The sequence below is a fragment of the Ceratocystis lukuohia genome (assembly GCF_044167205.1).
Source record: "Ceratocystis lukuohia strain C4212 chromosome Unknown Supercontig5_pilon, whole genome shotgun sequence".
NCBI classification, from domain to species: Eukaryota; Fungi; Ascomycota; class Sordariomycetes; order Microascales; family Ceratocystidaceae; genus Ceratocystis; species Ceratocystis lukuohia.
The window spans coordinates 2,351,748-2,375,551 of NW_027263524.1; the positions used below are offsets into that span (position 1 = coordinate 2,351,748).

At 46.6% G+C, this 23,804-nt stretch overlaps 5 protein-coding genes across 5 annotated transcripts; 2 read left to right on the forward strand and 3 right to left on the reverse strand.

Annotated features, from left to right (window-relative positions):
• Positions 1 to 4,347: 4,347 nt before the first annotated feature.
• HOO65_050506 (uncharacterized protein) lies at positions 4,348 to 7,091 on the reverse strand (the record flags this gene model as incomplete). The annotated part of the gene is made up of 2 exons (XM_071003180.1): positions 4,348 to 6,728; positions 6,794 to 7,091. The coding sequence occupies 2 exons, from the start codon at positions 7,089 to 7,091 to the stop codon at positions 4,348 to 4,350; spliced, it is 2,679 nt and encodes an 892-aa protein (XP_070858565.1).
• A 2,459-nt stretch (positions 7,092 to 9,550) lies between these two features.
• On the reverse strand, positions 9,551 to 10,879 carry HOO65_050507 (Dor1-like protein; the record flags this gene model as incomplete). Its single annotated transcript, XM_071000925.1, has 1 exon — positions 9,551 to 10,879. The coding sequence occupies one exon, from the start codon at positions 10,877 to 10,879 to the stop codon at positions 9,551 to 9,553; it is 1,329 nt and encodes a 442-aa protein (XP_070858566.1).
• A 758-nt stretch (positions 10,880 to 11,637) lies between these two features.
• HOO65_050508 (putative TLC domain-containing protein C17A2.02c) lies at positions 11,638 to 12,812 on the forward strand (the record flags this gene model as incomplete). The annotated part of the gene is made up of 2 exons (XM_071003442.1): positions 11,638 to 12,120; positions 12,273 to 12,812. 2 exons carry the CDS (start codon positions 11,638 to 11,640, stop codon positions 12,810 to 12,812), a joined length of 1,023 nt encoding a protein of 340 aa, XP_070858567.1.
• A 2,964-nt stretch (positions 12,813 to 15,776) lies between these two features.
• HOO65_050509 (pyruvate kinase) lies at positions 15,777 to 18,865 on the reverse strand (the record flags this gene model as incomplete). The annotated part of the gene is made up of 3 exons (XM_071003159.1): positions 15,777 to 18,055; positions 18,114 to 18,730; positions 18,795 to 18,865. The coding sequence occupies 3 exons, from the start codon at positions 18,863 to 18,865 to the stop codon at positions 15,777 to 15,779; spliced, it is 2,967 nt and encodes a 988-aa protein (XP_070858568.1).
• A 1,425-nt stretch (positions 18,866 to 20,290) lies between these two features.
• Positions 20,291 to 23,478, forward strand: HOO65_050510 (Copia protease; the record flags this gene model as incomplete). Its single annotated transcript, XM_071003154.1, has 3 exons — positions 20,291 to 20,315; positions 20,544 to 20,820; positions 20,877 to 23,478. 3 exons carry the CDS (start codon positions 20,291 to 20,293, stop codon positions 23,476 to 23,478), a joined length of 2,904 nt encoding a protein of 967 aa, XP_070858569.1.
• Positions 23,479 to 23,804: the final 326 nt, after the last annotated feature.

Below are 23,804 nucleotides of genomic sequence, written 5' to 3' on the forward strand. Positions count from 1 at the left end.
CAAAGTGGATAGCCTTTATGTCCTCTCACTATGATGCATAGATGGAGAAGCTCAATCGAAGCATAGCAAATAAGTCGCTTGAGCTTTAACATGATATTACTGGGGCTTTGGCTATTATACGCTGTTCATGGCACGTTTATCAAGGCCAACGGTCCGAATCGAGAAATTAACAGTGAAATTGTGCTTCTACATGACGCCCGACTCTATTTCTATAAAGCCAGTCCATCCCCAATATCCATTGGCGAAATTTTCAGGTGCCAGTATTTGCTATGGGCCATGTATATGGCAAAGTAGAAAATGAACTACACCTTGAAATTCTTGGGGCTTTTCCAGTATCAAGCTGTCTAGCCTGCAGGGATACGTCAGATCTCGTTGATCCCAGCTGGGAGATTCCTGGCTTTCTCATTCACTTGCCACCCCCCAGATTATCAACAGGTTCAGACTCTCTGCTTGTGATGGAACCACTCCGGCCGGCCATGACCCTAGCTTCTCTAATAGCTGAAATTGCTTCCGCATCTACTACCTCCCCATGCGCGTCACATGCACTGTAGCTTTGCGCTGGAATACTTTCTAATGGACAGTCCAGCGCCACACTATACCCATGATGTGTCCCACGACCCCTGTTCGTCAGGCTGATGAAGGGATCTAATAACAACATAGCGGCTTTCTCTTGATACACGACAATACCATGTGTAAAAAAAAGAGGCGAAGATGCCTAGTTATCGTGGAGTCAAGTGCTCAGGTTAGCCCTCGGCTACTTGCAATTCAAGATAGCATGACAAAATTATATAGATTCAACCTGAACCTGAGGAATATGTATACAAAATATCTTTTCGCATAAATCATTACAAATGTAGGACCAAGTTCTCTCTGCTACATTTCGTACTAAAGACCGTGCTGCGTTGCTCTGTTGATCCAAGCCCTTGACGCATGGGCATTTGATAAAAGTGGACAATAAAAGTCCTCATGTATTATTAATTATCAAGTCATCATGCCACTCTCCAGCAAAGCACAAGTTAGAAAAGCCTTGAGCTCGCTCTTGTGTTGGTGTACATTTATCGGGAATTCCGTGCTTTATCTTGGCCAGCTGGCTTATTAGCATAAATCAGCAAGCAGCTATTCTCTCTTTCCTTGACGCGAGCATGCCGAATGAATGAACTCTCAAGCATGCTACTGATAAAGTCCAAGTACATACCAAGCGCAGCGGCCACAACTATTGGCTATCGCAGGCATTATCAGCGAGTCTATTCATTTGTGTTACTAATTTGCTCTGGATGGTCCCAGCGATATGAACTCAGAGAGAGCTGCAAACAAAAGCCCTTGCGAAGGTGAAAGACAACTAAATTTACGTTGGCGAGTTCCAAATCACGTTGATCGCAAACTCCAATAATGGTGAAAAATATGGCATCTTGCTAGGATTGCAGTCTTCGGGGACTTTCACAATTTTATAGATGGTAAATTCCCTTCCCGTGTTGTTAACTTCGGGCTTGCTAAGTAGCTCAATGTCCCCGGAGTGGAAGCTTTGGATAGTAGTACAAAGTCCGCTGTTGAATTGGCCAAGCGTGTACCTGCGATCCTCAGACACCTGCATTTACTCCGACGAGCAAAAGAGAACAATGAAGAACACCCAAAAAGCCTATGGCTGACAGGTAAGAATAGGAGGGAAATGGCGATGATCAATCAGGGCGGCTTCGCCTGGTAACTACTATCAAGGTAAAGTAGAAACTTACAACCGGACTCGAGGCCATAGCATAATCTCACGTAACTATAAAGGTTGCTTGCCATTGGTGAAGATATACGACAACAACAACAACCTAAAATCAAGCGCGGAAATTAAAAACTAGCTTCCGTGTAGCACTGAACCCCATACATGGAGTACTATTGTCCAGTTATAGGACGTCAATCGGTCGGACCGTTAACTAACTAGATTTCTCTGGCTCTGTGCTCGTGAAGAAGCGTGGGACATATTACCAGGAGCTACGCTGCTGATAGGCAATAGATGTGGGGAAAAGTGAGGTTTCTCTCCCATACCTGTTCTATTAATATCATTTGTTGTCACAGCTTCAAAACCGAAGAGTGCTGCCAAAGATCAGTGCTGCTAAGAACTGATAATATCTTGGCCTTACTGTGGCATGCAGTTCTTGGTACAACAATACTATATAGAAGCAACAGTGCTGTCTAGTAGAGGGATGTAGAGTATGGAGGAATCAACCGCTGCTGTGAAGGAGGTTTGCTCTATATAATGCCAAAGCCCAAAATGAGCAAAAAAACGGGCTTTGGATACTTGCATGCCTATCAAAGAAACAATGCTAGTATAATCTTAGAAGTTTTGAAATAAAGAAGGAAATATGATGAGCGATCAGCCGGGACTTGTTACTGATAAAGACAAGACATGCATCAAAACAAAAAGAACTACTTCAGACGTTCTGCGTAGAAGTGGTATCTGAAGATTACAGCTATATGGACCAACTAATGTATCAACCCCAAAAGCTGTTGATCCATCCATCTACATGTTAAGCCTCGATTAATGACCTATTTCCATTTACGAGTCACGTCCAAGTTTTAACCATCTGGCGCCCCGCGCCTTAGACTTCATGTTCAAGCGCTTCACAGCTTCGTAATGAGGCTTTGGCCGTTTTGTTCATCCTCATCAACAAAGCGTGGGTGCTAGTGTTCATTCAAAGAGCCTGTGCTGGTGCACAATACAGCATTGCCCACTGCGTACATCGCCTGCTTAGTGCTCGCACTTGCGTTGTCTTGTATAAACTAGGACTATCCATCCATGACAAGGTTCATTGCTGTATGCGCACATGGTAATCTGACGAGTCACCAATTTCTCCAGACCTGCTTCCATCAATGAGTTTCTTATCACTTTAACCTCACCTGCCTTAACACCAAGTACTCCAACCATCAAATCGCGAATAGTTAAATGCGTTTTCCCAAAGACGTCATCAGGATGCTAGTCTACAAGACGTAAAACTTCGCAACTCTATTGTTCTGTGTGTTTCTTCTTGGTACCGATCGCCTTTCTAACCATTCTCCCGGCCCGTTTTACGATTCTCTACACTCTACTATTAATACACTTTCAGCATCTCTGTAACAAACACTGCCATTTCCTATTTCTACGTGCCATCGTTGCAGTATACCTCGTCTCAAATCACCCCAATGCTTTCGAAATGGCTATTGGGCTAGCCATTGCCTTTCTTACATTGAGGCTATAAAGCTCGAAGGCCTCCACTAATATGCACATTCACATTCACGTGTCCAAGCCCTTGTATAGTGATCAAAGTGCTCAAGCCACTTAAGACCTGTATCCTTGTCGGTTCAGCCATCATGAGTCGCGGCAATAGCCCAATCCCCTGTGAGGTCACTTTCTCGGCACCAGCCGGATAAGTGATATTTGCCTGCAACCACGATGAGCGGCGCAACCGCGTAGCCTTGAGCATTGACCGCCTGAATGACAGTGACCCATTCCCGGTTTCTAGGCTGCGCCGATTCGGCCTTTCAGCGCCTTTCTGTACCAGTGACGACTATTCCGCTTGCAGTGATGCCAATCATAAAGCCGATCTCGTCAAAGTTGTAGATGCCAACTAAGCTAATACCATATTCGACGATTATGTGCTGCACGAGCCTGAACCAACTGTGAATGATGGCTGGATTCTAGCATTTAGCTCTCTTGTAGTTGTACTTACGACTCAAGTGTGTCTTAAGGTCAGGTTTTCGTTTGACGATGATGCAAGTCCAATGCTTACAAATAGGCGGGTAAGCTGCCGGTTAGCCATTCCTTCAACACCACGGTGTTTTGAGGAAGCCCCTCGTGAATCTTGGTCGAGAACGAACTAGAAAAAACCTGCTGTTCTGCATCGGATAGTCTCCGTCAGTTGGGGGTGACATTGCGCCGAGACTGAATGCTATTCTGTCAGCGGCGAGGGGCATGATAACCTAGCTTGTACAATTATACGGCAGTCAGCGAACTAACTCTGCGGTTTTTAAAGGACTTCAAGAGCGAGAAGAATAATAGCCTCATTTTTTGATCGTGACATGTTTTTAGTTAACAAATAGTTGATCAGATACAAAGAGGAGAGATTGCTACATTTTTGGTGCACTCATTTAGTTAGTCCGCTTGCTTGTGAACCGCGTTGCAGTATCCGCAGCTGAATAAAATGTACCACTAGATAAAAAGCCAACAGTCAAGACGTTGACATGTATAGAGTAAGAGCCGGACGAGCTTAAGACAAAAAGACAGATCTCAATCATTGTATAAACAGCTCACACCCTCGTCATGTTGACACATCCTCTCGCGTGCCAAATTATTACGTATAGAGCCTTTATTGGATCCTCAACATGCTACTCTTTCACATGCTTGGCCCGCTTCAAGACCGGCTCTATATCTGTTACAGAGGCCACTTCATCGTCGCTTATTTGCCCATCATCAGGATCGCCTACCATGATCCTCTTCCTACTTGCACTTGAGCCTTCCAAGCTGCCCTCGACTGCCTTTGACTTTGCCTCATAAACGTCCATGTCCAAAGCACAGTGGTCGAAATCGATCTTCATCACACTTCGCGTTTCCTCACACCATGTTGCATTGCACACATCGTGGTCTCCGTCACTGAGCCCCCAATCCTGCAACTTCTGGTAGGTATCTACGACTTCCTGTTCCAAATCACGGCCTAGTTCCTGACTCCACTTGTCCAAGGAGGACCCGTACTGAAGTGACTTGCCTGTATATGACATGAGCATTAGGTGTGAAAGTGTCGTAAACCTTGCCATAAACGGATATGGCGAGAGCAGTTTGACTAGACCCAGGTGGACAGGAATCAGGACGCCTTGTTGCTGGTGTAGGTGGTTGTAAATGCGCGTCTCTCGCTTCAGCCGGTGCACATTGTGTGACTCGACACCTTTAGCAACAAACGTGTACCCATAGCCATTGATTGACAGCTTGAACAAACGCCCAATCGCACCGTGCAGACCTTCATTGTATAGAAGAGCGCAGTTGTTTTCAGAATGGATCGCGATCTGCTCCTGGACAAGTCTGCAGACGTCATCCCCGGAAATGCCATGCTTTTGATGTTCTTCTTGTGGCTTAGCACAAGATGTCTGTAGTAGCGCATTTTTGTGAATTTTGTAGTTAGGACATGAGGCATCAAAGGATAGGCCACGAACAAGGCCAAGCAGACATGCCTGCGTACAATATGGAAGCATTGCATTCTCTTTGACTGCCTTGATACCTGCGGCAACTAAATCTGCCTGACGATCTCCAGAGGTACGATGATGTTGAGCAGTATCACTAGGTGCTTGGTGTGTTTGCCGCAAAGGGGACGCTGCCAGTTCATGGCTGTCATCGACCCGATGCATAGTAGAGAGGTGAGGTAGTCTCCGACTGCCAGAGTTGCCATCACTTTCATTATCACTATCGTTATGGCTCTTCGTGCCAAGAGATGAGGCCATTACATCACCGTGACTTTTGGGGAGATTGGGAAACTCGGCCAACAATCCCAGTGCCTCATTTACCCATGCCACTGACCTTACAGCTGATGTAGAAGCCATTATACACAATGAGCACAGCTGGGAGACAGCTAGCTCGGCTAAGCCATCATCTCCAATCTGAGGTATATCCTGCAGAGTTACTGACGCTGTCACACCGCTTGGATAGACAGGATATCCATCCGACTTTGGTAGATCTTTCGGATCCACGGCTGGGAAAAGGGATGTATAGTACAGGAGCGTGGCCGGGTCTTCTAGTGGGACGCGAAGCAATGTCAGAGTTTCTCCTGTCGCAAGGTAGCCATACTCAAGGCCAGACATGATCATAAAATGATATGTCTGAGCTAAAGCAGACGCAAAGAACTGGAGCTCTTGTGGAATGTCGGATGGTGCGATGGGAGAAAACACTGTGCTGTCTGACTGTTGGTGCTTGGATTTCTGGTCCTTCGTCCCCTTGCCTAGTTGGCTTTTGCTAGCAATAGCCATGCGGATGAGGCAGTCTTCGGGAAGCGTAGGGTTATTCTGAAGATCCTTCGCACGTAATGAGTGGCATGACTTGTGCTCACCAATAGTAAGAACATATGGCTCTGGCCTAGGCGCTGAGCGATCAATCCAACGGTCTTTGACCCATATCAGGCAGTCTGGTATTGTTTTTCCAGCTGGCTTTTGTGCAGCAGTATCAGACCCATCAACCGTGTCAGGTCCGGAAATGGTATCATCACTCAGCCCCTGGGAGGTATTTGCACTAGAACCTAGAATAGACTCTTCATTAGGCCTCCTATTTTCGAAGAACACCTCCTTCCTTTGACCACCAATTGCAAAATGCTCTCTCAGAATGTTTGAACATGGCTTCTCAACGGCATGATCTAAAAACGCGGATGTGCGTGCATGGTTGAGGAACCAGTTTGATTGCAAAAAAGCGACTGGGATACTATTGTCCATCAGTTCCTCTACGAATTCTACCCTCTTGCGTGAAGGGAAAAGGCAAGAATCTTTCAGTCGTCCTTGAAGGGAAGAAAACGCTTTGCTATGTTCTTGAGGGAACTCCGTCCATGGTTGTACTCGTAGTGGGTAGACTTTTTTCTTGATGGATGTTTGGGCAGAGGTTGCTGGCGCGACATTGGAGTCGTTACTAGTGTCCAGGCTTGATAGTTGGTTAGACTCGGAATAAAGGGGCAATAAGCGACTCGTGTGTAGAGACAAATGGCGGATTTGGTCCAGATAGTTTCGTAAGTTTTGAGCTTTTTGCTATGTCAGCTACATTCCATACTTCTGGCATACGAGATTTTCTGTCTCAATAACTCACGGTCGAATGGCCCGCTTCTCACATTGTTGAGCTGGCGTGGAAGATTGGCGACGCGGGCCTCTGCTTCTCGACGCGCTTCCGCCTCGCTATTAGCTCGCTTCATTTCTTCTTCCGCTCGGCGGCTTGCCTCATCCGCTTGGCGGCTTGCCTCATCCGCCCGCTGCCTTTCTTTCTCTGCTCTCTGCCTTGCCTCATCCGCCCGCTGCCTTTCTTCCTCTGCTCTCTGCCTTGCTTCTTCCGTTTGTCGCCTGGTTTGCGCAATCAGGCGCTCCAGTTCAGCTATACGATCTGCTGCCATTCCGATTTAATAGCAATTTCAGAAAATTCAGTAGAGAAACAAAATTATGTCCAGCTAGTTGGACATAGGAACTTCATATGTGAACAATAGCTCAACTCAAAATGTAGTACTATTGTGACGTTGGGGAAACGGCAGAAGAATAAAAGGCTAGGCAGGCTCTCGGCTGAACGCAAATCTCTGTTTTGCCATCTAGGCGCCAGTCATTACGCACCCTAACCCCAATCTCTATCAAGTGCCTGTCATTCATTCAACAAATGTACCTGATCATCGAGTACCAAAAATCATGTGATCTTTCCATCCCACATTTAATACACTATTTGGTAACCAGGCAAAAAAGTTTCTAGATCTTCAAGCCCCTCAAAGTATGCTTGAATAAGGTCTCCAGCCCGCCACAAAGTTATACCAACTAGGTTATCCTACCCTTCGTCGCTGATGAAATAGCATTTAATTTCAGCGCGCAATACCATTCCAAACCCACGGAGACTATCCGATCTAGAGTAGCATGTCTACCTAGGTCGATCACTGGATCTCTCTTTGATACTGCAAGCCCTAGTAGAATATTGTGTCTGCAATATAACGGGACTTGGCTAGAGCGAGCTTTTCTTCTCAAGTCTTTTCTGAGAATTTCCTTCGTTGTCAGCCTAGAAAGGGTCATGTTACACAACAGAAGAAGACCGAGCCTGCACTTGAATATGCTGTCATAGGAAAACCATCACTTTACCCGAGCAATAAGAAGCGCGGGCCATTGCCTCAATTTATTCCATTGACTTGTTACCTCTATATTTGATTTACTAGAGATAACACAAATGAATGTGTTGACGAGTAACAATGAGTGAGTAAACTGATGAGACAAACAACGATAAATAGGATCAATACAATGATGGGCATCCAAGTGTCGAGAATCAAGACACTATGAGGCCTAGCAACCTAGTACGCCTCAACAAACGCCCAGATCAAGGATTTTTCATCTAAATTGATGGGGCACGATATCTTGTGATTGCCCCAATAGAAAGAAATGGATGAGTTTGCGGCGGAGATTGTGCTTTTTCCTGGAATAACGTTGGGTAGATATCCGACATATATATACGATATCTCAGTGTGGCGGTTTTCTTGGCGAGTTTGGCGCTCGTTACCTAAAACCTGTCTATAAAAGAACTCGCAATGATTGGGGAGACTGAAAAGTTCGTTCGAGCGGTCCGCCTGTGTTGTATCTCCAATCCGGGGCGCCGAACTTGTCAAGCTCTTCTACTTCTCGTTTGAACGAATCAAAGTCAATAATGATAGGACTTTTGTTTACATCCCTGTAATGTTGCCTAGATTCACATCATTATGAGCAAGACCTAGCATATAGGTAGTGAGTTCCATTCTTGATATCCTGCAGGCAAAGATTTGAATTCACTAGTGACCCAAGCTTTGCTTTTTCTACAAAACCCATGGCATTTGATGAAGCAAAGACCGTAGAATATGGCGCTGACCTCCATACATCCCAGATACTTAGCAATATCAGGATGTGGGTGAATTCACAGCCTCCCTAGTAGGATCCATAGAACCAAGTGAGCCGCAGAAACCATCCTGACTGTTTCTAATAGGTTTGCCCTCCATACTACTTGATCGAGTTTGGTCTGTCATGGCGTTCCCCAGGGTAGCCGACCCAACAGTTTGCTTGTCGAATGCATGCCGGCATTTTCAGCACACGAGGACCGTGTGTATCACAGAGTGTAAGCCACCTCGAGCCAATATAAAAGCTACCAGCTGTATTCTGCGGTAAGCCCTTATATCAGAAGCGCCCTAGTATTACGTACGATGCTTATATCAACTAAGTCACATTCTTTGATGAGTTCATCACACATTCTTAGTTGTGGAAAGCCTGCCTCTAGTCAGACCAAGTTCATATTTATAGCGGTACATTTTTACCTCCTATAAGCCTACGCCTAAGACCTTTTGTAGGTTTTCTATCATCACACCTCACTATATCTTGTTACTCATCCTATGCGATTAGTTGTGCTCTACAGTCCAACACCGTTTGCTACTGGGAGATCCAAGACAAAGCCATATTTCGGCAGAACAATTAAACTGCAAACAAATCATCCATTTGATGATTAATTTGCTTGTTCTCACAGCGCACTGTTTGTAGTACTGGGTTGAATCCTCTAGATGCTGAAACATGGACATAGGTCATCCATTACAGATGCAAAATCGAGGATCCCTAGACGAAATTTCACAATACCATCTATGGGCAAGGGACACATATATTTAAGGGTCAATAACCCTACGCAATGTCTTGATGTTTTTTGGTACAAGATCATAACCTCATGATCACAGTAGCGTTCTGATTAAGGCTACTATGAAAAACACACCTGGGGTTCGTAGCATGGTTTTTCGTTTTATTAATGCTTTAGTATAGATACACTACCAAAGCAGCAACAAAGGAATGCGTTTTCGTGGTAATATCCCCAAATCTAGGATGACATGGATACCTTCCTCGAACCTGGCCCGCCAGCCCCTGCCTTGAAGTCACCTAGAACAGACTCGAGACGCCCAGCTAGAAGGCGGTGGCGTTTGACAACATCAACCCATTCAGCTTCGTCAAGTTCGGCCAGTAGAATGCTGAAGTCTATGCCCAGACGACCCAAGCTGCCTGCGCAGTACAGTACCTGTGTTAGAATGCTGTCTCTGGATGCTCTATCACTCACTACTGGAAGATATTCGTGGAGAGTATCAAGCAGGATTTCGACAAGGTGGAGGGCAAACGTAGATAGAGGGGCAGGGCTAGGCTGAAGGGGATCCAGAGTCTCAGTATCTTGAGACATGCTAAGGTCCGAGCCAGTAAACAAACTCTTGTACATGGATACAATTCCAAAGCTTTGCTCGCGGAATATCTCAATATAGCGCTTTAAAAACCGTTCCGTCTGCTGGCCACTAGACCACGTGCTAGATGCTGTCTTGGACGATTGTCGGGCTTTCTCATCATCAGCAAGCTTTTGAAGCGGACTAAGCGCATGAAGCGTGGTGACCAGTGTATCTAGTCTGCAGAGGATGAAGAGAGTTCCTAATGTCTGCTCATTCATACCATAGCGAACAGGACTGGGCGCTGACCTTCCCAGCAAGCGGGTAACACCTGGAAGATCGGCTAATACTCTCCGTAAAGAGCCGACAGCCCGTAGAGACGCGGCAAGCTTAAGCGTCGGTGTTTTTAACGAACTTATGAGACTGGCGGCGATACCCTCCACTGCTTCTTCAGCTTGGCGGGCAATAGAGGAAACCAAAGGGGAGTTGGGATACAGCATTTGGATGCGCCGGATGTGGGCACTGAGATCAAGTGCCGCAGCGTGATTCGCTGGTGTGGCTGTCGCAGCTGCTGATATAAGAGTTGGCAGCTCCATGAGATCCAAGATGCGATCTACATTACGGAGTAAGAGGAGAGATTCCCGGCGCTTTTTAAGGGTCTCATTATCGCTTGATTTGCTGTAGATCTCTGAGAACCTCGACGCTTGAGAATCTAATTGTGGAACGCAAGCTTTTAGCTGAGCTGCACTGGCCCCCAAGGCAGGAAGGCTAGTAGATAGAGTAGCATGGTGATTTGCTGAGGCGATAATGGCTTTGTGTGAGCGTTTGGACAAGTTCTGGATGGCCAATAGCGAAGTATGCGAGGCTTGTGATAGTCGCTCAGGTTCGACGTGTTGAAGCTCGTCTACGCCAAGACCGGTCAGATAAGATAGATACTCATGGCGTACGTGGTCATCCGGAGAATTGCCTAAGCCTAGAATATCATAAAGAGAAGATGCCATGGGATGCGAGCCGGAAATAAAAACAGAGGAGATGGGTAGATGGTGAATAATTGGATTTCAAGTAGTTTACATGCAGAAACAAGCAGCTCAAATTACAGGCTTGACTTCATACAGCCTGTTGCTTTGCTGTTAATTGGTAAATAGGGAGGGACACATGCTTCCCCCAGGAATTTGAGCCATAATGTAGGACAGCCAAATTAGTGGGTGGAGGGAGGAGTGTTCCAGCTAACGGGGCTAGTCCCTCTTTTGGTGCCTATTTATGCATTTATCCAGTATTACAACCTGTTGGTTCGCTTGCCTTGTCTTGCCAGCCCCAACAGCGCATGGCTCAACAGGGGACACCTATGAATTGGCTAGCTGAAGTAGCCTAAGTTCAAGGGGGCTTGGCCAAAGCTTTGGAGATTGATGTTATGTTATGGTTTTGCTCCTCTCCACAACTGCTTCTTTGTTCTGCAACCCCGGTTCGTTGTACATAGCTTTGGGCGAGTTTTCGACCTGGCTTCTCTGCTCCTAGTTTGTCGACATCGCCATCGCTATTGACGTCGCCATCGGCGTCTAGTGTTTCTCATTCTTTGCTTATTGCGTTGTGCTACTGTCTTCGTATTGAACTTGTCGGATCTCGCTTGAGCATCATTATCTAGGGCTTCCCCACGGCCCTGTCCTACTGTCGTCTCCGTTTGTTGGGCTGCTTGTTCAGCTTATACTCTTACGATACTTTCTCTGTTATTGTCATCACGACCGCACTCGCTATCGCCATCATGAAAGACCCATTTCCCATCGCGCCCATCCCGTGGCTATCCGAAGCCGTACAGCCGCTTGCTGATGCCCTAAACCTGCCGACCTTGCCCCTTCACATCCATGAAGTCTTGGGCTCCGCTCTACTTTACTCCGTCATCTACTGGCCCGTTTCGCCAATTCTGTCCCGTATTTTCTTCCCCGGCCATTACCCCCAACTTTCGCGTGCTCGACAGCTCAACTGGGATGCCCATGTGGTATCGATGCTACAGAGCATACTTATCAATATCCTTGCTCTTTGGGTGCTGTATACTGATATAGATCGCAAGAACAATGACTGGGAACATCGTGTTTGGGCCTACACTGGCGCTGACGCTATGGTTCAGGCAATGGCCGCGGGTTACTTCTTGTGGGATCTCGTCATCACTAGCATGAACCTGCGTATCTTTGGCTTGGGGACGCTGGCGCATGCCATCAGCGCCCTGGGAGTGTACTGTCTTGGTTTTGTACGTGACCTAACCCCGCAGCGAACTTTTCTTCCAGATGGATTTGTCTTTCTTCCCTCTCATCTTCTCCCTTTTTACCCTCTTTTTTCTTCCCTCTATTTCTCCCCTGCTTTTCGATGCCAATACAAAACACAAACTAACCCTGTGTCTAGAGACCCTTTGTCAACCACTATGCCTGTATCTTCATCCTGTGGGAGCTCTCGACCCCGTTCCTCAACATTCACTGGTTCCTCGACAAGCTCAACATGACTGGCTCTAAGCTGCAAGCCTACAACGGTGCTATGCTCATTTTTACGTTCTTTAGCTGCCGCCTAGTTTTTGGCACATACCAGTCATACCTTACTATGAAGGACATTTGGGCCTCGATTAATGTTGTGCCTGCTGTTGCCTATCTGGACCCATCGAAGCTGCCTAGCGTACACCAATTCACAACTGTTGATAGTGCTATTCCTGTTTGGCTGGGACTGGCCTACCTGGCCGCCAACATCACGCTCAACAGCCTGAACTTCTTCTGGTTTATCAAGATGATTCAGGCTGTCACCAAGCGCTTCACGCCCGTCAAGAAGCCCCTGACGGAAGGAAAGGCGGATACCGGATACACAACCGCTATACAGGCTGAAAAGGAGGCTATCAAGCGGCGGAAGACGGGTGTGGAAGAGGAGAGAGCCCTTTTGGATGAGGCGGGTTTGTGATTGTGATTATCTAGCTCGTGATTATTGTTTTCACCATACCTCTAAGGGTATCAATATCTAATTGTCAGAAGTTAGTAGCGGTTAGCGGTGGCAGTTAGGCTCATGATAGTGGTGCGAGATAGTTCTAAGTTGCGAATATGGTTTTGTTTTCGTGTTTTATATTGTTGTTCCTGGCTGCGTGGCGCAAGCAAATTATTTTAATTGATTATATTTGTCCTAACGGGTTGCTGATTCTTGCGATTTCCCGGTGGAATTATATCTACTACAAGGGGTTATGGTGAGCTAGGGGAAGATGGGTGGGTAGCAAGGCCTTCTCGGGTGGCACAACCCCCGTTTTTCAAGAATACTAATGTCATCGCGTATGATATTAGCGGTTACGGAGAGAAGGGGCCTTGACAACTGTATGTAAACGGTGGTAGGCGCCCAATGGACTTTAGACATCTATGCTTGAATCACTGATATCATTTGGTTCAATGTTGACGCGAATTAGAGCATGGCCATAAGTATTTGTACGGAAAGGGCTATGGGCAGGCAGCATTAATCTCGATTAGACTCTACAGAATTCATGCCCAATGCGAGCAATCATGATGCCCTGAGGTAGTACAAGGCCATCAAGTTGTGTCACGAGGACAACTGATGATCTAGGCCAAAGATTAACTACAATCAGGATCATTCTTTTTACTCTAACTCGAATCTATATTCTATTTATTGAAAATACGATTAAGAACTCCTAACATTAATGCTTGTCCTTAAAAACGAGGCTCTGGAATCAGTTCTTTGTGCCTGTTAGAGCTTAGTCACATTTTTACATATCCGCACGTGGCATGACTAATTGTGAGTTAGTAATAAAAGAATCAAAGTAAACATCATGTCACGACGAAACTAAAGTAGGGAAACTATCGACGGACACAAGAAAGATAAAAGTTCTGTCAAGCGCAGTGTTTTTGATCTTCGGCAATCAACCGTATGAATGCGCTATGGTGGCGGCCCTGCTGTGGCGACATCTGCTCTACAATACGCCCATGGTTTAAATAATTATTGATATCATTTTATGGAGCAAAGTGGCTCACTTAGGCAAAAGACGAAATGGAGTCCAGGTTCCAGAATGAGGCAAATATAATTGATTATATTGTGTATAACTAATTGTCCGTAACCTAAGTCACGGTTACCAAGATTCCTGATCCTGATCCAGTTCGCCCTTACGTTAGGGTTAGCATTAGACATTAAGGGTCTTCATCCAAGGCCCAAGCGCTCGACCCAGAACATGGTAGTGATGGATATATAAACCGGCCGAGATCCGCTCCTCGGACTAGACTTAGATAGAACAACACAACATTAATAATCACTCATTCTCCCTTCTTTCTCTTCTTTACAGGACATTCAGTACGTCCTCCTAATATGTACTGTTAATAATTATTAGCTAGCCTATGAATAGTAGACTTTCATTAAGCAGTGAGGAATTGAGCTATTGTCCATGCTTGATGAGAGTTTTATACATATGATATGAAGAGCTCATACATTGCAAGGAAGAAATAAACCTGGGTTCAAGACTATCACCTATCATTGTAGAGAAGCTCATAATATATGAGGCACCTAATAGAACCATCCAATCGCAGAGACACCAAAGTGATGAATGATAGATGTTAACATAAGACGCGAGCATAAAATGGATACAAATTCGAAGCAACTAAGCTAGAGTCAGCTACATAGGACCTAGATTCTAGAGTACAGACTGCGACTGCAACTGTGAAGAGGTAAAAAGCAATATAAGGCATAAAGTTAAGATATCGTAACGACCCTAAATAAGCATACAATCTAGCTCTACAACTGTGCTGTTGCGGGGCAGTTATAAGGATTGCGATAGTGAGAAGGCTTGACAGGTAGTCCGCCGCGCTGAATGTATTATCTGTAGATAAATTCTAGGTTGGAAGATATTGCATAAAAGTGTGTTACAATGTAAAATCTATGCGCAAGATTATGGAACAGCTTAATTGCGATTGTGTAGTGATGCGTAATCTCAGCTACACTGTGGCACTGCAACGTGACCGATCGACATCACATATTTATATCTAGATCTAGGATTCTCTGTAGATAGATTAAAGTGAATATTCGTCTATGCAAAATCGTCACAACAGATTTATCTACTATTTGTAATGTGGCGCTGGCAGGCTGAGAGATCGTATTGCTAACCCATGACTAAGACTGATACATATGCTGTCTGATTGTAGGTGGGAAACAATAGATGCTTGCAGGGAGTGCACCTATTCTTCATCTTAGAAATAGACATCCAATGTAATGCTTCCCATGCAACTGGGATTAACTCATGAGACTTGACGGCAAGTTATGGCACCAAAAGCAATTTGCCCAAGCATAAGTGTGGGCTTTACTATATAATAGAAGTAAACTTTGGTTTTGTCAAGGTAAAACTACTGATCTGAATGGTAAACGGTGAACGTGTTGGGCCATGAACCATAAACCATAAACAGCGATACGAAGGGTAAAGCATGCGAATGCTTAGGATTATCAGAGGGAGCTATCGTGTAGACAGAAGATTAGATGGGTGTTGGAACTGCATGACAGATGCCAGCTTGTATATAAGCAAGTAAAGAGTTAGTCACGAGCTGTTGCTCTGTTGAATAGTCAATCTGCATCATAAGAATACAGGATTTAAAGAGATATATCAAGGTTGCAAAGGAAATAATAAGATTGCACAAGTCTACATTATTAACGCCCACATCCTGAAGGAGATTTGATACTAGTTCACTCTTTTGCGAAGGGTACCTCCGAATATGAACTATAATGAAGGTATTCCCTTACCAACGCGCTCTTGTGTGGTAGTTGAGAAAATATTGAAGCAACTGCTTGAAGTCTGATGTGGAGATCGAACCGAAGTGGTGAATGATACTCGACTACAAAAGCCTTGTGTTTTATCACTACTAGAAGCTCTTGGAATGGAATTGCTTTTTAGCCCCGGCTATTAACGAGATACGCCTTGGCAAGTAACTGCTGAGATGATACAAGGAGAGGATGATCAACTGCGAGAGTCTTCTCTCCTGTCGCGACAACATGCTGAAGTAATGGGATGGCCTTCTCGACTTGGTTGTCGCCAAGATACACTCTTGCAAGAGCATGCTGAGAAGACAGAAGAGTAGGATGATCGACTGTGAGAGTCTTCTCTCTTGTCGCGACGACATGCTCAAGCAATGGGATGGCCTTCTCGACTTGGTTGTCGTCAAGATACGCTCTTGCAAGAGCATGCTGAGAAGACAGAAGAGTAGGATGATCGACTGCAAGAGTCTTCTCCCTCGTCGCGACGACATGCTCAAGCAACAGGATGGCCTTCCCAATTTGGTTGTCGTCAAGATACGCTCTTGCAATAGCATTCTGAAACGTCAGAGGAGAAGGATGATCGACTGCAAGAGTCTCCTCCCATGTCGCAACGATATGCTCAAGCAATTGGATGGCCTTCTCGACTTGGTTGTCGTCAAGATACGCTCTTGCAAGAGTATGCTGAGAAGTCAGACGAGAAGGATGATCGACTGTGAGAGTCTTCTCTCTTGTCGCAACAACATGCTCAAGCAATGGGATGGCCTTCTCGACTTGGTTGTCGCGAAGATACGCTCTTGCAAGCACATGCTGAGAAGACAGACGAGAAGGATCATCAACTGCAACAGTCTTCTCTCTTATCGCGACGACATGCTCAAGCAATGCGATGGCCTTCTCGACTTGGTTGTCGTCAAGATACGCTCTTGCAAGGGTATACTGAGAAGTCAGACGAGAAGGATGATCGACTGTGAAAGTCTTCTCTCTTGTCGCAACAACATGCTCAAGCAATGACATGGCCTTCTCGAGGTCCTGATTTTCAAGATATGCTCCAGCAAGCTCATGTTGAACTTCCAGCATGAAATCGTTAGATCCAGTTGTTTGTCTTGTCGATACAAACTCTAAAAACTTGACAGACTCTTGATATGTACCATCTCTTAGCAAAAGTCCACCCATCAAGTATGCCAAGTCACAGGCTAATACGGAGATGTCCTTTTCCCGTTCAAAAACCCGACGTGCGTGAGGCAAGTATTGTCGGCAAAGGTGGCGGTTCTCCCACTCGTAATGCGGGAGTACTGAAATGATATGCCTTAGCACGCTCGATCTTTGTTCCTCGCGATTCCCTTGGCTTTCGAACCAGAGCTTTGTTGTTAGGTGCACCAAATTGTGCATATCGAAAAGATCGCCAGCTTTCCGCTTGCGAAGGAAGCCATATGCCGTTAGCGTTCCAATGGCGGTAGTCATTTCTTCCTTTGTATTGAACTTTGGAAAAATCGATTCAGGGATGGCCTTCGCATCGATCTGTGAGATGAACTCAAGTAACCTCGCTGCTAACTGAGAGGCTCTTTCAATTTGCTTAAACGTTATTACCCAAGTAGTGACTATAGCGCCTTGTGAAGGTTCATGGTGAGCTTGATCAAAGTGCTCATTCTTCAACAATTGAACCTTATCTGCCTCCGTAGACCTTAGAAGGTCGAGATATTCACTAGGAGATATGCATCTCCCACAAATGTAGTCGGCAGCCTGTGCCATTGCCAAGGGCAGATAGCAAAGCTCTTCGGCGATAGCATTTATTGAGTCTTGGTCATCGGCTCCCGGTAAACCTGGCACACTTCGCTTTAAGATGGTTGTCGACTCATCAAGCGACATCCCGTCCAGCTTAACAAACCTGGAATGGTCTTTCATGGCTGACCAGGCCACCTTGCTGGATCGTGTAGTCAAGAGGATCCGTCCCATTGCACTCTGTGGAAGAAAATGGCAGATTCCATTCCTCGCCGAATTCTGAAAGACGTCAATATCGTCAACATTGTCAAGAACCAAAAACCAATTGCCAGATTTCTCTGACTTCAAGTAATGTTTCACTAGTTCCTTTGGATCTTTCTCATTAGACACTTTGATCCCGAACTCTTTGACACGCTCTTTGATATCCAACTCTTCAACAAGCTTTTTACAAGCATCATCAAATCCAGACGTGTTGGCACCTGTAAGCCAAAAGATAGAATATTCAGGCTTGGCTTCTTTCACCCAATACGCAAGATTCAGGGCTATTTGGGTTTTACCCGCACCACCGAGACCTACAAGTGCAACCTTGTGGAAGCCAGGTGCAGCGAAGAGTTGTTCTTTCAATGTAGCGAGGAAATCTTCACGCCCCACAAAGTCAAGGTTTTCATCGAAGGGAATATGGCGAACAGGTTTGTAACCTACAAATGTAAATATTGTTAGTTAAGAAAGCACGCAAGAGCTTGTTTTCGCACGAACCTTCATATTCTTTAGGCTTTGTCGTGGTGTGAGTGCCATTCTCTTGCTGCATGAGGACTCGAGGGACACTGCTCTTTATCATTGCAGAAACGAAATCCTGAATAGCCGCCTTATGTTCTTCGACGTAATTCTTGGTGTGTGATGCTATTTCGCTCGATTTCTCCCAATCTGAATCAGTGACATCCCTCAGGCCATTCTCCACATTGAACCGATGATATCTCCCAGTGCTGCCATACTTCTTCTCTAGGCGCAACGCCGTAGTTTTAGAGGTTTTCGACATTTCCTTCAGTGCCTTGATAATGGACTTTCTTGTTTTACCCACTTCTACGACATCACCAAGACCTGTGCCAATACTAAGAGTGAGTATCGGTCGGTCTTGGCAAAGTCCTTCGGCCTCTTCTATAAGGCTCTCACATGGGTTATTGTGGCCAAAGCTTGCGTCGATAAACTCGATTTTGTCTCTACCAAGTTTCATCGGCTTGAAAAAGGCGCTGGCTGCGGATGTGGCTCTAGCTACCTCCCAGATCTTACACTCGGACAGATCATTGGTTGTGTCATACGTCTTGAAAAGCATTGGAAAGGTCGCAACGTTGACCTTGGTTATAGCTAATACAACACTGCAAATAAGAGTGGAACGTTAGATGCCGATTGACCCTTCCAGTGTAAATGCTCAGAACTTACGTCTTGGTACATGATTCATCATAGAAGTGGAGATCCTCGTGCTCACAAGTATTGGGTGTAGATATCCCCATTCTCGGTTGCTCTCTACACGTTGGCGAAACGCAGGTTTCTCGTATTGCCTGCTTGATCGCATTCTCCAAGTTCTCCGCTGAAAAGGCATATGAGGAAAATCCTGGGAAACTAATTCCTCTTTTTTGAGCGAACGCCGTTTGGGCAAGTTTTTTATACACCCGGATGCATTGATCGACAGCCATTTCCAGCCGACCAATCATGATCGCAATGATGCTTTCGAAAAAAGGAGTGAGCAAAGGGTCCATCATTCTGGGTATGGTGAGAAGCATACCCTCCTGTACTCGTGCCACCAATGAGGTCAAATCTTTCACACGGCTTTGGCAAAATCTGCAGCCGTTCAGACTTTTTAATGCCTTCCATTATTGTTTCGAGAATCAGCAGACTAGACAATCCGCGGATACCACCACCATCTACGGAGGTTAGCTTAAACTTTAGCCTGCAAGGATACGATCAGCATACCAAGAGAGAGGACCACGAATGGCCGCGGGGGCGGCATAGTTGCGCTCATTTTAGCTTTTCTATCGAAAAAAGACCAGGCAAATGTATATAAATGGAATTAGATAGAGTAAAAACAAAAGATTCGCCAAAAATGTAAACGAAGTGTGGTTCAGGGTCTTCTTTTAATGTTCAGTCGCTGCTCACAAGAATGAAGAAGGTAGCAAAAGGGGGTCACCATGGAGAGCAAAAGACAAGCGAGAAAAGGTGAGGAGGTGAGAAGGTGAAAAGATCAATCATCATTTAGCAGCATTGATGCCCAAGACTTGCTCCCTACCCAGCCTATAAGTCATGTGAAGGCCATGCATATGCGCGGTATTGTTGATGATTGGCTAGGCATATAATATATCGACGCCCAACTGATATGGTGGTTTCGGGGACATTATACAGGCCTGCTTCAAGGTGCTTATAACACACTTGGCACTAAGGAGATTAGGACTACGAATCTAGGAGTGATGTTGTTTCGCGAAACGATACGGCGCCTCTATCCTGAACGCCAGAGCATCTGATACAGAATGGATACCTGGTGCAAGCCAGCTATTTTCCGCTGCGTACAGTTATCACGACTCTCCTAGTGCTTATCGCTGTTAATTTCCTATTCATTGTTAGCACTAGTTTTCGTAGCTTACCTGGGGATAATTATAGGTGACGGCGCTGAAGGACCCAGAACGACACTCTTCCCTGCCCAATCTAACCTACTCTTGTCCTAGGACTCACCAAGCCAAAGCAATTTATGGTAGATAAAATGATGGCTGTCAGTCAGATTGTATCCCATTTTACAATACCTCCACAGAGCCTAGTGCTAGAAACCGGACCAGAGTACCCCCTATTTTGATTAAAAACTAAAGAAAGCTGTAAGAGGCAGACATTCTGTGAGTCCTCGAGACCAGGGTGTGTCACATGACTGGTCAGCTGACAGACCCTGCACGATGATCCTTCTGGTTGTTGTCAGGGGTATGTACTTCTCTACCCCTCTTCTGCTTAGAATCTAGATAGTTCGATAGTTTGAATGATAACGCATATTTGAATTTACAGGTTATGAGCCCGGTAGAGCTATACTACACAAAAACTAAATGGAATTACTAGATCACCGCGGTGACTAGTACGGCGAAAATCCTATTTTCAATTGACCGTGCTGACGCCGAGGCGCTGCACAACCGACAATCGAGACCATGTCCTAAGCACGCGATGCTAGAGCATCTGTCCGTGACGAATCACGCGACCAATTCAACACCAATAATGAGGCAGGTGCCTCCGACGTTGACGACCGCCTGTCAGAGGACGGGCGGTACGAGGATGCTGAGGGCGAAGATGGAGACGATGCGGCGGGTCTACGAGACCAGTTGGGCCAGGGCAATGACGCCCAGGCCGCGGAAGCACTGAAGGCCATGAAGAAGGACCTACAGAATGTTTACCGCACGCGATGTGAGCTGAAGAAGATGCGTCCTTCAGTTACACGGTTACCTTGTCATGCAGACCACGATATAGCACGTGGTACCGCAACCAGACGGGTAGACAGTTGAAGAGAATCACTGTCGATAACGGCACAGATGTCAACATTCAGGAGTTGACTGCTTTTGTGCGTTCGGTCGGGGCTGACATTCGGACTTCCCCGACGTACTCACCGGCCCAGAATGGCCGCAGTGAGAGGACTGTCAAGGCTATGTTGGTGCGTATGCGTACGCTAATGATTCACCGGAACATTCCGTTGGCATTGTGGCCCGAAATTGCCAAGTCAGTGGCCTACCTACACAATGTGGTGGTCAGTGTTGAGACTGGCATGTCCCCTTTGGCACGTTGGCACGTTGCCTTGCACGCAACCCCGTATGTGCATGACATTGGTCATCTACGCACGTTGGGCTCGCGGTGCGTGGTGCGTATACCAGACGCGAAGCTGCTGCAATTGCGCACGAGTAAGTTGCAGGCCAAGGGTGAAGAAGGCATTTTGGTGGGCTACAGTGGCCATCACCTTTACCGCGTATGGGTGAAGGAGCGTAAGCAGGTTGTCACGTCAAATAGCTTACACATCTTTGAAGACCTGTCGAATGACGACGTTGACGTCATGAGATCTTGGCCGAAGGGTGTTTGGCGTAAGTCCAAGAAGTTGTCAGTTGAGACTGACGAGCGTGGTCACCTGGTTGACACGCAGGCATCCATTGAGGACATCCAGCTGGAGATGCCAGCTGAGAGCACCAACAAGGGAGGTGCAAGTGCCGAATTGACGACACTCGGTGATGTCAGTGGAATGCAAGACTTTTCTCCTGTGGAGAGTTCAGAGCGCCGAGGGCGCCCGCCAAAGGCACGACCGTTGCTGCCTATGACCCACGATGAGGTCCTGGCGATAATCGATCACGACAGTGAGCAGGCTGAGTTGGCATCTTGGATGACTGACTATGCTGACCACGTGTGTGAGGTATACGCAGTGAAGCGTAGTACCAAGAAGATTCTACAGCAAGACCCTCATGTCTTTCCGACACTGAAGGCCGCCATGGATGGTGGCGAGGCTGGCGCCTGGCAAGACGCCATCGCTGTTGAAATCGACCAGCTGATTCAGATGGATGTGCTGGCGTTTGTCGAGCAGTTGCCAAAGGGCAAACGTGCTATCGACTTGAAGTGGGTACTTCAACGCAAGTTGGGTGCTCAGCTTGAAGAGGTAAAGAAGAAGGCTAGATTGGTGGCGCGTGGCTTCATGCAGCGCCTCGGGCTTGATTATGCCGAAACCAAAGCCTTTACCTCTGGCGCTGACAGTTGGCGTATGCTGTTAGCGTTGGCAGTTCTCATGGATTGGGTACTGCGTCAACTTGACATTGTCGCTGCCTTCTTGTATGGCATCTTGAAGGAGGACATTTACGCACGCCAACCACCGATGATGAGTTGGTATTTCAGACGGCATCCAGAGAAGGCAAAGGCTTTGGGTTGGACGCCGACGACCTTCATTTGGTTGCGCCGAGCACTGTACGGCCTCAAGCAGGCTGGCCGTCAGTGGCAACTGACTCTGTTTGAGGAGTTGCGAAGCCATGGCTACAAGGCCATGCAATGTGATCAGGCATCGTTGGTGGGCAACGGTGTTGTGGCCGTGTCACACGTGGATGACATGTTGTATGCCGGTCCTGAGTCAGCGGTTGATGCCTTTGAGAAGGCAGTCACCGGCAAATTCAAAACCAAGTTGCTTGGTCAGCCTGAATGGCTGTTGGGCATGGATGTTTTGTGCACAAGGGGGGAGGCTGGCGAGGCTGGCAACCGAGACCTCGAGGTCATTGTATCACAGAAAACATACCTGCAGAGCATCCTTGAGAAGGAGGGCATGCTAAATGCCAACGCTGTGCTGACACCCATTGAGAAGAAGCTGACTTTGGGCGTGGAGGGCACAGACGAGGTGCTTGATGAGGATGGAAAGTTGCAGTATGGCAAGCGAATGGGCAAGCTGAATTACCTTGCGACCATGACGCGGCCTGATTTGAGCTTTGCCATCTCACAACACAGCAAGTACTTGCAGGCGCCGTGTGAAAAGCATATGCAGACCTCAAAGCGTATGCTGCGGTACCTGGTTGACAAGGGGGACTACGGACTGAGGTACCGTAGGCCAGAGGGTTGGGCCAAGGGCCTACCTGTACCTATCATCGCATATGCTGATGCATCATTGCAGGATGAAGAGGTAAATGGCCACAGCTCGTGGGGATTTGTGGTGCTGATGGCAGGTGCGCCAGTCAGTTGGGCGTCTCGACGTCACAAGACTGCAATACCTTCGACGGCTGAGTCTGAGTACGTGGCTGCGTATGCCACCGGGCAACACCTACGGTGGATTGCCAATTTTGTTCACGAAGCTGGATTCGACAGTCAGATTCAGCTGTACGGTGACAATGAGGGCGCGTTGAAAATTGCTCACAGCAAGAACACAACGACAGCCGCTCGGCACTTTATGATTAAAGTGCACACCTTCAGGGAGCAGGTGCGTGAAGGCTTTCTACGGTACGATTATGTTCACACAGCCAACCAGTTGGCCGACATATTTACCAAGGCGCTGCCAGCACCAGCATTTCAAAGGCTGGGTGGGCGCATGCTTCATGGCCTTGCCGACAAGAAGAAGAACGAGACAGCTGAGCCAGCTGCCGTTTGAGTCTGCGTGTAGAATGGGGGGATTCGGTTGTTAGGCTGACTTGGCAGCAAATTAGGTAGTTAATGCAGTGGGTTCTGTTGGCTCGATACTCCCGAATGGGGGGAGTGTAAGAGGCAGACATTCTGTGAGTCCTCGAGACCAGGGTGTGTCACATGACTGGTCAGCTGACAGACCCTGCACGATGATCCTTCTGGTTGTTGTCAGGGGTATGTACTTCTCTACCCCTCTTCTGCTTAGAATCTAGATAGTTTGATAGTTTGAATGACAACGCATATTTGAATTTACAAAAGCCTAGTTCAATTTTGTAAACAATAGAGCAAGGTTAC